The 12,838-nt window shown below is 43.0% G+C and overlaps 1 protein-coding gene across 3 annotated transcripts in view; it reads left to right on the top strand.

The window, feature by feature from the left end:
* Htr4 (5-hydroxytryptamine receptor 4) overlaps window positions 1–11,758 on the top strand; it is a 160,037-nt gene extending 148,279 nt beyond the window's left edge. For all 3 annotated transcript variants that reach the window (XM_028774234.1, XM_028774236.1, XM_028774235.1), the window contains one exon: window positions 11,565–11,758. In XM_028774234.1, the coding sequence (XP_028630067.1) occupies window positions 11,565–11,652 (88 nt within the window). In that variant the 3' untranslated portion in view covers window positions 11,653–11,758. The remainder of the gene's footprint in view (window positions 1–11,564) is intronic.
* Window positions 11,759–12,838: the final 1,080 nt, after the last annotated feature.

The raw sequence follows: 12,838 nt of genomic DNA, 5'->3' as shown, positions 1-12,838 counted from the left end.
ATTCTTAGTTTGCTGAAAACATTTACTTCTAATGGGTTTTACGATTTCTCAAATGCTCTGTATGCCTTTGTTTACATGATCATCTGATTTTTCTTGTTTACTCTGTTGAAGTGATATACTATATTAACTGACTTTTGTTCTTAATTTTTCTTTTGTGCTAGATCCTATGCAACTGTTTAATTCCCTAGAGAATTGGTTGTTATAAAGTAGTCTCAGCTCCTTCTCCTCCATATTTTGGCATGTAGCTATTTCACATGCCATGTTTACCTTGTGATGCAGGCCTGACGGGGCGAAGAGAAGGATGGTTCACTCAATGCCAGTAGCATGTAGTTCTGGCTTTCTAGCTAATGGAATCATAAGCCAGTTACATAGTTTTATAAGTTAACCTGCTCTAAAATATTTTGTTCTGTCAATACAAACTGAACCACGACATTTTCTTTTTGCAGTGTCTTTGGTTTTAGTTTTAAAGTAATGTGGGCTTCACAAATGACTCATTCAAGAGATATTCTCCTTGGATCTATCTTTGAAAAGATATCATAGAGAAGTAATAGAATTTCCTTCCTCCACTGTGTGGTAGAACTCATTACTCAGCACTTCTAAGTCTGGGGTACTTTTTCAAAAGGTTTCTAATTAGTAGATTTGATATTATCGATAGATATAGGCCTATTCCATTAAATTAGAATATGTAGCCATATTCTATGCTAATTTCTTCTCAGCGAGTCTTGGTAGATTATGTATTTCAAATAGTCTTTTTTAGCATAGATTATCAAGTTTGTGGGCCTGAAGTGCTTGAGTACTTTCTGTGGGGTCTAAAGTGAGGTGCATCTCTCTGTAATGTTTGAGGTAAGTTGTGTCCTGATACTTAGACTAGCTGTTAGTTCATCACTTCTTGTTCACTTCTTCAGGACACTGACTTTCGGTTTTATTGAGTTTTCTCTATTGACCTCTTATTCTCAGTTTTATTGGATTGTGTTTTGACATTCCTTTTGTTAGACTTACATTGGATTTAGTTTTTTTTTAAACACATATCTAACTTTAAATTGATATTCTACATATGAAAGCAATGTGGTATCTGTCCTTTGAGGCTGATTTGTTTGATTAATATGAGTTCTGCCTCCATTTATTTCTGTGAATTTCATCTTTATAACTGTCTAAAATTCCAGTTTGTGTGTGTGTGTGTGTGTGTGTGTGTGTGTGTGTGTGAGAGAGAGAGAGAGAGAGAGAGAGAGAGAGAGAGAGAGAGAGAGAGAGAGAGACTTTATTCCTGTGTTGACGAGCATTTAAGCAGGTTTCATTCTTTAGCTATTGTATACCATATAACAATAAACATGGATACTCCAGTATCTCTATCATATGCTAACTTCGTTTTCTTGGGCTTTCTTTGTGGATATATTCAGGAATGCAATACCTGGGTGGTACAGTCGTTCTATCTTCTTTGCTGTGTCTAGGAGACCGTTTAAAACTATTTACAGTGCTCACACAATTTTACACACATAGATTATCAGTGGTAGTTTCTCCCCCCCACCCCCCATCTTCAGTTGTGAATGGTAGTTTCTCTTTCCTCACTTCTTCAATAGCATTTGTTGTCACTTGTGGTGACTACCATTTGAATTGAGGTGACATGGAATCTCAAGGTACTTTGAATTTGCATTTCCCTGATCACTAAAAATGCTGAACACTTTTTCAAGTCCTTGTTGGTCTCGTGTGTTTCTTTTTTGAGAGATGCCCACTTACTGGTTGGATGATTTGGGGGTACTGGTCTTGAATTTTTACAGTTTTTTGTATGAACATCTCACTGATGGTATAGCCTGTAATGAATTTTCCCCATTCTGTAGTCCATCTGGTGACTCTAGAAATTGTTTCCCTGCTATGCTGAAGCATCATCATTTCATGTGATCCTACTTTTTAAATTTTTTTTATTATTTTCTGTTCTATTGGAGTCAGAAAAAATTTGTCTACAGTCTGTCATTTAGGGGGACTGTACTTCTAGAAAGTGAACACTCACACCTCTCAGCCCCTCCCCCACTATATCCTATGGAACCATTGCCTGGAATTGACAGGAGTCAATTCATCCCCTCCTCTATCGCTCACTTAGGCAGCTTGTTGTTCCCTGATGCTAACCTAATTCAAAGAACAGCAAAAACAAAAACTGAGTACTTGAGAGTTCCCTCTCGCATTCCTTATCTGAAATGGAGTGGATTTTTCTGTTTCTGTGAGAACCTGGCTGAATCTCCAGAAGGCAAAATTCACAAAGTTCTGGGAGCTCCCACAGCTGGACCTTCTGGAGTTTTTCTCTGTCAGATGCTACTCTGAGCCTTTACCAATCTGTTGACTACAGTCAGGACTTCCCACCTGTTAGCATTTTGTCTAGGCTCCACCCCACAGCTACCTGGCAATAGCCATGTATACCTGACTCACTACAAAAGGGGACGCTTGCCCCTCCTCTCTCTTGTGTTGCTCTGTTCTTTAGCCCCTTCCTTCTCTCACCCCATTCCCTTACCCCCTCTCTCCACATGCTCATGGCCAGCCTCTACTTCTCCCCTTCCCATCCCTTCCCTCCCCTTCCCTCTCCTCCCCTCCCCTCCCCTCCCTTCGCATCTCCTCCCTTCCCTTATCCCTTCCCTTCCCCTTTCCCTTCCCTTCCCTTCCCTTTCCCTTTTCTTCCCTTTCCATTTCTTTTTCCTTTCCCTTCCCTTTCCCTTTCCCTTCCCTTTCCCTTCCCTTTCCCTTCCCTTTCTCTTCCCTTCCCTTTCCCTTTCCCTTTCCCTTTCCCTTTCCCTTTCCCTTCCCTCCCCTCCCCTCCCTTCCTCCCTCCCTCCCTCTCTCCCTCCCCCCCTGACTTTCTCTGTCTCTACTAACCTCTCAACTCCCCTCCCCATGCCCTGAATAAACTATACTATACCATCCTGTGGCTGGTCCCTAAAAGGGGAAGGGATGCCTCAACATGGCCCATATATTACCACACCTCCAGCAAACATATTCCTTCTCTCCTTTATCTTTTTATAAAACACAGCTCCACCCATAATGGTTTCTTTGAGAATGTCCCCCACACACCTCTCTCTTGTGCACTTGGGGTTTGGCCCTGTGACCTCAGTTCAGTTACTTACATTTCTAGGAAGAGTTTAGGGGTTTGTTTGTTTGTTTGTTTGTTTAAATTTGTGCAACTTTTCACTTCTTAGGATAGAGCCACAACATGAAAGTCAAGCAGAGCATTTTCCCAAGTTTTATAAACACTTTCTAACTTTTCTAAAACAACTTTATGATCATAGAGAATAGAATTAGTTTTGAAACTTTCTTCCTTTGGTCCACTGCCTCCTTACGTTAACATTTTATATAACCATGGTACATTTACCAAAACAAGACAATTACCATTAACCAGTACTTTCAACGTAACTCTAGACTTTATTTTTATTTACCTTGTAGTATGTTGGTTTGAAAACAACTTTGTTCAATATTGTCATTTTACATTTCAATTAAATTATCATGTTCTAAAATAATGGCCTAGGGAGAAGTTTGAAATACTCCTTTTTTTCTAAAATGTGTTAATTGGCCCAAGTTGGTTTGCTGTTGGCTTTCTCTGCCACTTTATTTCTGTCAGGATACATCTCATGCACTCCGCTCAGTGACTGCTCCCACTGCAGACCCCTCCCTGAGGACAGTTTCCACTCCCTATTGGTGTATCTTAAGACAGCAGTGTGCAAATCAAGCCTAGGCATTTCCTGAGGGAAAAAGCTGAGGAAGACAAGAAAATTCTGTTTTGAAAACTACATTGTTAATTTAGTCCAAGTTTCTGGAGAGCAAAAATCATGGATCAACTGTTGGTTCTTGTTGTTGTTTTCAGGGCTGGGAATTGGGACTAGAGCCCTCCTGATGCTAGACAAGACTCTACCCCTGAGTTACATGCCCCCACCCAATAACTGACATTTGTATATAGGAAGCATAGGTAGTAAATGATGGGTAGAAATCTATAAAACACTCCCCAAAATTTCCACTAGAAGGTTTCCATAAGAATATTCCCTCCCATGATTCTTGGTGCTAAGAAGCTTTTCCAGTCTCCTTTTCAGAGAAAGTTAAAAACCCAGAAATAGCCATATCCAAAGTATTTCTGAGTGAGTGTAGATTGCTCTACCCAGCCCCCAACCAGAAAGATATAGCACTGCTCACTGAACAAAGATGGATGCAGATGCTCCAGATGCAGAACTGTGGGCAAAGGTACAGCATGTGATTGAAGCCTGGGGGAGGACCAACAGGAGACTAATTGCCACTATCCTTTGTAACCAGTTCAAATGCCAGACAATGCTATTACCCACGTAGTAAATATTTCCATAGATACTAAGATCTTTCATACTTCGTGAGGTATCAAGAGCTATATATTCAATGTTGAAAATAAGGTTGGGGCACACTGAAAATGCAAAATGTTCTGGATTCTAGCAGGCCTAGGTTTAAATCCTTGAGTGTCTAAGGTGAGTCTGAGTTTATAGCCTGGACACATCAGTGCTCCCAGGCTCAGTGTATAGGATGCTCTTGGGATGCTCAGCCTCTCCTTACCTGTGCTCTGTGCTAGTCTTTGCTTTTATGTCTTTCCCCTGTCCACTGCTGGATCTAGAGTGTCCCCACTGTGACAAGGCACTGTCATGTCTTCTAGTTTTTTCTTCATGGTACATCTAGAGTAAAACTTCTTCTCAAACCTCCTCCATAGCCACTCTACATCTCTTGAACCATGACTAGTCTGGGGACAGCTCAAAATCACCTGTGTTGGGAAAAATAATGCCCACTCAGTGAGGTCCATATTCTGTTCCCCGGTACCTACAAATATGTTATGTCATGTGGCAAAAGGTTGATTATGATATGAAAGATGTTTGTCTTGATATGGGCAGGATTCTCAGGACTGTCTGGAAGGACTCACTGTGCAAGAGTTTTATTTATTTGGTTGGTTTAGTTTTGGGTTGTTTTTGGTTTTTTTTTGTTTTTGTTTTGTTTCATTGTTTTATTTTTTAAGGAAGGGGCAAGAGGACCAAAGTCAGAGAATTGAGAGCCTGACAGTAAAAGTTAATATGGTGATACCATCAATCCCAGAATGTGGACAGCTTCTGGTGAGACTCATTTCGGACTGATGAGCTCTAGAACCTGTAAGACTTTAAGTTTATATTATTTCAAGCTTCTCTGTTTGGGGTAATTTGTTACAACAGCAACAGAAAGCCAGTATAGCTCCTAATGGGTTACTGTGTCCCAATCCAGTCTCACTCATACCACAGACTAATTATCCTATAAAACATGAGGTTCTCCCCTCTGGTTACACCCTTGTCTGGCTCCTGGTTGCTATTAGGATAAGGATAACAGTCCTTAGCATCATCCTGGGTCTCTGCCCTGCAGCATCCCTTTTGGTCCATGAGTGCTCCTCGTCCTCTGCTCAGCCCCATCACTGTGAGCAACTTGTTCTTGTTCAGATCTGCATTCTCTTCCCCTTAGCCTGGTGACCCCTTCCCTGCCTTTCAGCTTGCACCACCTCTCACTCTCCTGATCACACTACACTGACACACCAACTGGGTTCATGTCCAACTCATGTGCTGTCAGTGTCAACAATTACTGCCTACCTTCAATGTTTAACATGTTCATAAATTCTCACGAGACCCATGTAGGTCTCACAGCATGCTGTGAACTCTGTGTGTCAGAAACTATGTCAGTTCTCCATCTCAGGTTCTCCCAGGCCTGGCACAGGGCCTGAGTCACAATGGGTACACAGAATGCACTTTAAAATGAGTGTCTGGATTAGTAAATGTCTAGCATTTGACAATTTCTTTCCTTCAAAAACACAGAAAAAAATAGCCCCACTCCCGAGGTATGTCGGATTCCAAGTAATTCCAAGGGCTCAGATCTGCCTGAGGTTTGATCAATTTATACAGAGCTGCTTCTTATTTTTCAAGTATTCCCAGCTAAGGCAAGCAAGTGCTGTTTGCCCAGTGGAGGCCTGAGGCCCTGTGTTATAAAATCTAAGCTTTTCCCAGTGGTGCCAGCCTAGGCTTGGAGAAGGAGCTCGGTTATGCTATTAATTATTGCTCTATTCAGGCTGCTACAAGTTTGATACTAATTGCTCAGTGAACAAATTGTAGATTCAGATAATCACCAAACCTAATGTGGCTCCTGTCATGTTTGAATAAATTAATGCAAAGTAGACAGCTGCCTCGATGTTGCTCCACAGCAGTGACTTTTCCCAGGTCATATATGACTGCTCACTCACAGGAGTTGGCTGGTCTGCTGGGTTAGCCTGGTGGGTAGATACGACACCAGAGCTTGGGGGCCTTCATCAAGCTGAGGGATGATGACTCCATCCTTGTGTGTATTCCTTTTTCTGCTGTGCCATCCTGGAAGTTTCTTTCATCTGTGTGTTCAGTTACCTGTAGGCAAACAGGCATCAATTATTGTGGAATGGGATTCTGCACCAAACCGGGAATTAAGTATTGGGTTCAAGCCAGTGCAAGCCCTGTCCTTAGACATCTTATAACCGGAATATCACTGTTACATATTATTCAGTATCTGGCTGTCATAAATGAGTTTCATAGGAATCATGTCATTCAATGGTCATAACTCTCCAGAGAATTTGGAAACAATTCACACAATAAGTGAGAGGTAGAGAAAAGGTTTGAACCCAAGCATTCTGCCTCAAGAATTCTTAAGTTCCCTATACATCAATTTCATATTCCTAACTATCTCATATGTATATACTTCAACCTTGGGAAAGTCTCATTTTCTGAGCTCAGTTTTTTTTTTTTAACCAGTGAAGATTCCTCCACCCACTCTGTGCCCAGCATTGTGATAGATGCTAATTTTACCCTTCCACCAAAGGTATCAGGTACACAGGGATAACTGGCTTGGTCAGGTCACACAACTATTAGATGACAGGTTTGAAACTTTGTTTGCTAGCAGCGTGGGATCCCTTTGCTCTACATACTTGTTAAATCTGAGGATGTAAGGGTGTGTTCACAAGTGTGTTTGCAGCCAGCTGGGATTGGGGCCCTCTACTTGGAGAAACACTGAAGAAACTGAGCCATGGACTCTGGCATCTCTATGTATCTACATGCAAACAAGAGCCTTGAATTCTGACACACAGTTTACTGGTGGCCATCCAGATACTTGCAAATATGTGCTCATATGGTATATTTTCCATCAAAGAGAAAACACCTGTCTTAGTCAGGTTTCTATTCCCACATGACCAAGGAGCAAGATGGGGAGGAAAGAGTTTATTCAGCTTACACTTACATGTTGCTGTTCATCATCAACGGAAGTCAGGACAGGAACTCACACAGGGCAGGAACCTGGAGGCAGGAGCTGATGCAGAGTCCATGGAGGGGTGCTGTTTACTGGTTTGTTTCCTTTGGCTTACTCGGTTTGCTTTCTTATAGAACCCAGGACCACCAGCCCAGGATAGCACCACCCACAATGGTCCCTCCCCCCTTGATCACTAATTGACAAAACGCCTTACAGCTGGATCTCATGGAGGCATTACTTCAAGGGAGGCTCCTTTCTCTGTGATAACTCCAGCTTGTGTCAAGCTGACACACAAAACCAGCCAGTACAACACCTAAATTAAAACTGTGTAAATCATGGAGACTTAGAAATACACAAGCCATGGCAGGACCTCCGTAGACTAAAATGGGAGACTTTGTTCCTATTTGGCAAGGGAGCTAAGTCACCTTCCTTTTTTCAGTGTTTAATCCCCACCACAGCCTGTAAGATGGCTGGGCTAGTTTGTTTCCTATTGCTGTGATGCACACAACAATCAAAAGCAACTCAGGGAGAAAAGGGTTTATTTAGCTCACAGGTCCTGATCACACTCAATGAGAAGGCAAAGCAGGAGCCCGAGCATCAGCAGAGGTAGGAGCCATGGAGGAGCTCTGCTTATTGGCTTGCTCGGCCTTCTTTCTTATACAACTCAGGACCACTGTGGCACCAACTACAGTGGGCTGGCCCCTCCGCTGTCAATCTTTACTCAAGGAAATGCTACCCAGCCTTGCTTACAGACTTGCAGGTCAGCACGATGGAAACAATCGATGTTCCCTTTTCCCAGATGACTCTGACTTGATTAAAAAAAAAAAAGTTGATTTAAAAAAAAAAAACTAGCACAGAAGCCCACCCCAAAGTCTAACTAGAAAGCATACCCATTGACTCATCCCTATCTCTAAAGAGTGTGGTGGTCTTCCAGCTGCCTGGAAAAACTGCTCTGGTTTCAACCTCCTTTCTGGTTATCCTGACAGGTGAATCATTAGTTTCTATCATGGTTATCCTTGACTGTCAGCCTGGAGGGAGTGAATCCCAGGAGGTTTAGTCGACCACCCCTCTGGTGTGTCTGTGAAGGTTTATTGAGAGAGGATAAACTAAGGGGGAAGGAATCACTGTGAATGCTAAGAGTACAATCCCATAGGCTAGAGAAGACTCTACTTCCTGACCATGCACAAGAGCCACTCTGCTCTGTCATGCCCTTCTGCCTCGAGAGGCCAAACCTTCTGGAACCCCAAGCACCTGTCCATATCTTGTCAGTTAGGGATGGAGGTCATGAACCCCTTCCCCACTTCACCAACAAAACTTCCTACATGATCAAAATACCAGGTTTCCTTCTTATCAGGACATGCTTTTTATACGAGTCCCATAGGAGAAGTGCCACAGGTGGCCAGTGGAAAGTGTTCTATTTCTATGGAGTTTGGCAGAGTTTGGGAATGCACTTTGAGCTTAGCATGGTGACATTACACACACTGTGACCTTGGCTCAACCAGACTAGCAGTTCTGAGCCACAGTATTTTTGTTTGTTTGTTTTGTTTTATTTTATTTTATTTTCATCTGTGAAATAAATCTGAGTAACCAACATGTACAGTTGTGAAAAATAATTATGTAAATGAAGTCATGTATGTCATGACTAAGTATGGTTCCAAGCACCTTCATCCATCAATAAATTGAATGACAGATGGTCTTTTATTACTATCATTATCTTTTGTTGTTGTTGTTTTTCTCTGCACAGGAATCAATGTCAGGGAATCGTTATACCTCAGGTGTAGAGCATAGCTCTGTTCCACTAATCTGTTAGTCCATTCAGCAATGCTGTTCATGAGCCAGGCCAACAGGTGTGGGTCTGACGTGGGTCTAGGCCAGGCCCTGTCAGTTACTTACCATGCATCTCAGGATCCAACTTCAGCATCTCTGGACACATGTTTCTTCTTTGCATAGTTCTGGCCTTTTTGCCTGCCTGGAGTGACCTGCCAAAAGGCACAGAAGTGTATGCTTGTAAATCATGCTGTGATTTTCACAATGGAGGAAGAAAAAGCAAAATAAGGAATTTCCTAGGCCTTGAGGTCTTCTAGGTATTCCCAACAAAGGAAATAAAGGAGGAAAATCCTTCAGCCATTTAGAGCTGTGTATACATGACCACCAACATGACACGCTCTTCACTTTATGAGCTGTGGAGGAGAAGATGTATTTGGAACTGTGTTAGCTTTGCATGTTGAGCTTCTGGAATGGGCCGGTCCAGTACTTTGTGCTTCCTTCTCTGTGCAGTGATACTGTGAGGAATATTTCCTTCCTTCAGCTGCACAGGAGAAAGGAGATGCGTAGTGAAGTAGAACAGTTTACTAAATGTTACATAGTCAGTGACTGGCAGATCCTGATTGGATGCCGAGTCTGTTAGGATCCACTGGAAGCCTTAGCATGCTGCACAGCACAGCAGTTCTCGATGATGAGATACACAAACACGGTATGAGAGCTGCTTCAAGCGTAAATCCAGCAAGATGGAAAGTTACATGCTACCGAGGATAATGTCTCTGTATCCAGAATCTGATTGCTTCTCGTTGCCTGGGCCACAACACCATCTTCCTTCACTCCCCCGAGTTGCTGCTGCAAAACGTTAAGTCATCTTGTTGTCCAGCATCCTTCTATCAACTGTCACGAGCCATATAATGGCATTTCAGTTACTGATGAGTCATATGTATGGCATAGAACTCCCACAGAATACTTAAACCGGAAAATTCTCATTTCCTTCTGACCTTGTACTTCCTGTGTGTTATAGTATTGAGTGCAATCTGCACAGGATTTTAGCCCAGTCAATGGCCGAACCATGGAACTTGTAGTATAGCAAGGTACAGTATCTTGTCTTATGTAGATGCCTTCTATGTATTTGCACAATGATTACATTGCCTAATAATATACTTGCCAGAGTGCATACCTGTCATTAAGCAAAGTATGAGTATACTCTCAAGAGAGTGTCTAGCCAGAAGAAGCCTATTCCAAGGTCATTTGGATCACTGCTCAAATGCCTCCCAGGCAGTAAAAAGCCAGAGGATCTCAGAGGGATCTGCAAGGTTGCCTCCTGGTTCTGGATATCTTACAGATATCATCTCCCTCCACCTCTCCTTTTCCCTCTGGTTTCCTGTCCCACGACCTGCCCTAACCCTCGCTGTACTTCAAAACTGCAGCCAAGATCTACCTTAGAAACATCGGCATAAACTTGCACAGCAGTATGCACTGAAGGCACAAGGCTTTGTGGCACAACACTGAGTACATTGTCCCTAAGTCCCAGGAGGAATATTGAGTTGCTCATAGTTGGCTATAGGACCACCAATACCGTATGTGTTTGTGGCCTACTCCTCTACCTGAAATGTATTTGTTCCCATAGTTGCTAGAATCCCTTCCTAGTGGGATACATAGCAATGTCTACCCCTTTTCCTAATGCCTCAATGACAAACTGAGGCACAATTCCACCAACGTTCATTCCGGGGAACCAATGATTGATTATATTGGGCTTTCTTACAGAGCATAGATGAGGGAGTACTTGCAAGAGTGAGGCCACGTCTCTCCAACTGAACATATCTGGTGGTCTTTACCCAGCAGGGTTGAGGGCTTCCCCCATGGCCACAAAAATTGAATTCTCTCTCTCTCTCTCTCTCTCTCTCTCTCTCTCTCTCTCTCTCTCTCTCTCCTCTTTGGCCATACACAGAGTTGTCAGTTGGTACAGAGGCAGCTGGATACTCAGGAGTGGAGAGTATAAATTGTTAATAAGCCCAGATGGGGTGAGTTTTTTCAAAGGGGGCACAAATAAATGTCCTAACATGGTAGTCGCTTAGAGGACAGTCACTCACTATATCAAGTGTATACATTTCCCCCTTCAATTCAGGTCACAGGATGTAGTCTGAGTTTTAGACACCTCAGTAGAGAAACAACATTTTACATAGACATCAGAAAACTCCTGGAAGGGTTTACTCAGGGCCAGCTTGCAGTTGTTCATAGGTCTGTTCTGACCAGTGGCACAGGAACCATCTTGGAAAATGAAATCAGGGTCCTTGTCCTAGCTCTGTCATCTCTCTGTGCATCATAGGCCTGTCTCCCCTAGGACTCCATTTTCCAACCTTTAACCTACACAATCTTGGTGAATTCTTTGGCCTTTCCCTCTCTGTAAAGTTCCATTCCATTCCATTCCCACCTCTGTGTCTCCTCAAATACATCCAAGAAAGGGGAGCAGAGAGTAGAGATGCCTTTGAAGGATGCCTGGTGAATTCTCATGCCTTCTTTTTTTCCCTCCTTAGGTATACAGTTTTGCACAGTGGTCATCACCAGGAACTGGAGAAATTGCCCATACACAATGACCCAGAGTCCCTGGAATCGTGCTTTTGATTGAAGACATGGCTTGCTGTTTAGACATCCATCTCCATCTGTGTCTGCATGAACAGATTACTCTGGAATCACTCCTGACCCTGGGCATCACCAGTGAAGCATGAAGCATGGGGAGGTAGGGTCCAGTGAAGGTACACAGAAGACAGTGTTGAGTGGGACCTGAACCCAGCACATCAAGGATTTCAGAACTGTGTGGGGATTTCAGACATCATCAGATCCAGCGTCCTACCCAGAGCCCAAGTGGCTTCTCCCACTGCATACTGACATGTGGTCAGTCTCTGCTCACACCTCTCCAGGGACAGGAGCACACTACCTCCTAATGTGGTGGGGATGCTCTAATTGTGTGGAAGTTCTGTCGTTCATTGGCATACAAGTCCTCCTGTCTGGGTTCTACAGGGCCAGTGCAGTTGGTCTTCTCTCTTAGTCAAACATCTCCCATTTCCTCTTCACTCTGAACATGCTTTGGTGGGCTCCAGATGACATAGAAGGCATCAGGAGTTTTGGTTTAGAACCATTAACATCTCTCTCTCTCTCTCTCTCTCTCTCTCTCTCTCTCTCTCTCTCTCTCAAATATAACATACCATGTGAGGTAATAGTTCTCACTTGAGGATAGATTTCAAAGACTCTGCTTATGTTTTGGCTTTGAATCTATTACCAAGACACCTCTATAAGCTGAGCTGGTGGGGTGTGTGTGTGTGTGTGTGTGTGTGTGTGTGTGTGTGTGTAAAGTTGCCATTTTCCCACTGGTACTGGTATGTCAGCTTTTGGGTTATTTATAATGAATTTCTATCTACTTCCCTTCCATGACAGTGGACTAGGACCCTGTGTGCTATGGATGTTGACAAATAACAGTTTGATGACTCAAGAATTAAGGGGTGGAGGTATGGGGCTAGAGAGGTGGCTCAGTGTTTAAGATCACTTGTTGTTCTGGCAGAAGACACAGGTTTGGCTCCCAGCATTCACATGGTGTCTCACAACCATCTATATATAACTCCAGTTCCAGGGGATCTTACAGCTCTTCTGACTGCCACAGACTCCTGCACACATATGGTGCAAATACATACACTCAGGCACACACATACACATATATAACATGAAACAAATTAAAATAAAAAGAGCTAAGAAGAGAACCTCATTTGATCCCATGAACAACATTTTAGGAATGATCAGTGTCCTGTGCTGAACC

This window comes from Grammomys surdaster, unplaced genomic scaffold (assembly GCF_004785775.1).
Source record: "Grammomys surdaster isolate TR1022 unplaced genomic scaffold, NIH_TR_1.0 239, whole genome shotgun sequence".
NCBI lineage: Eukaryota > Metazoa > Chordata > Mammalia > Rodentia > Muridae > Grammomys > Grammomys surdaster.
This window is presented reverse-complemented; position numbering and strand designations above follow the sequence as displayed.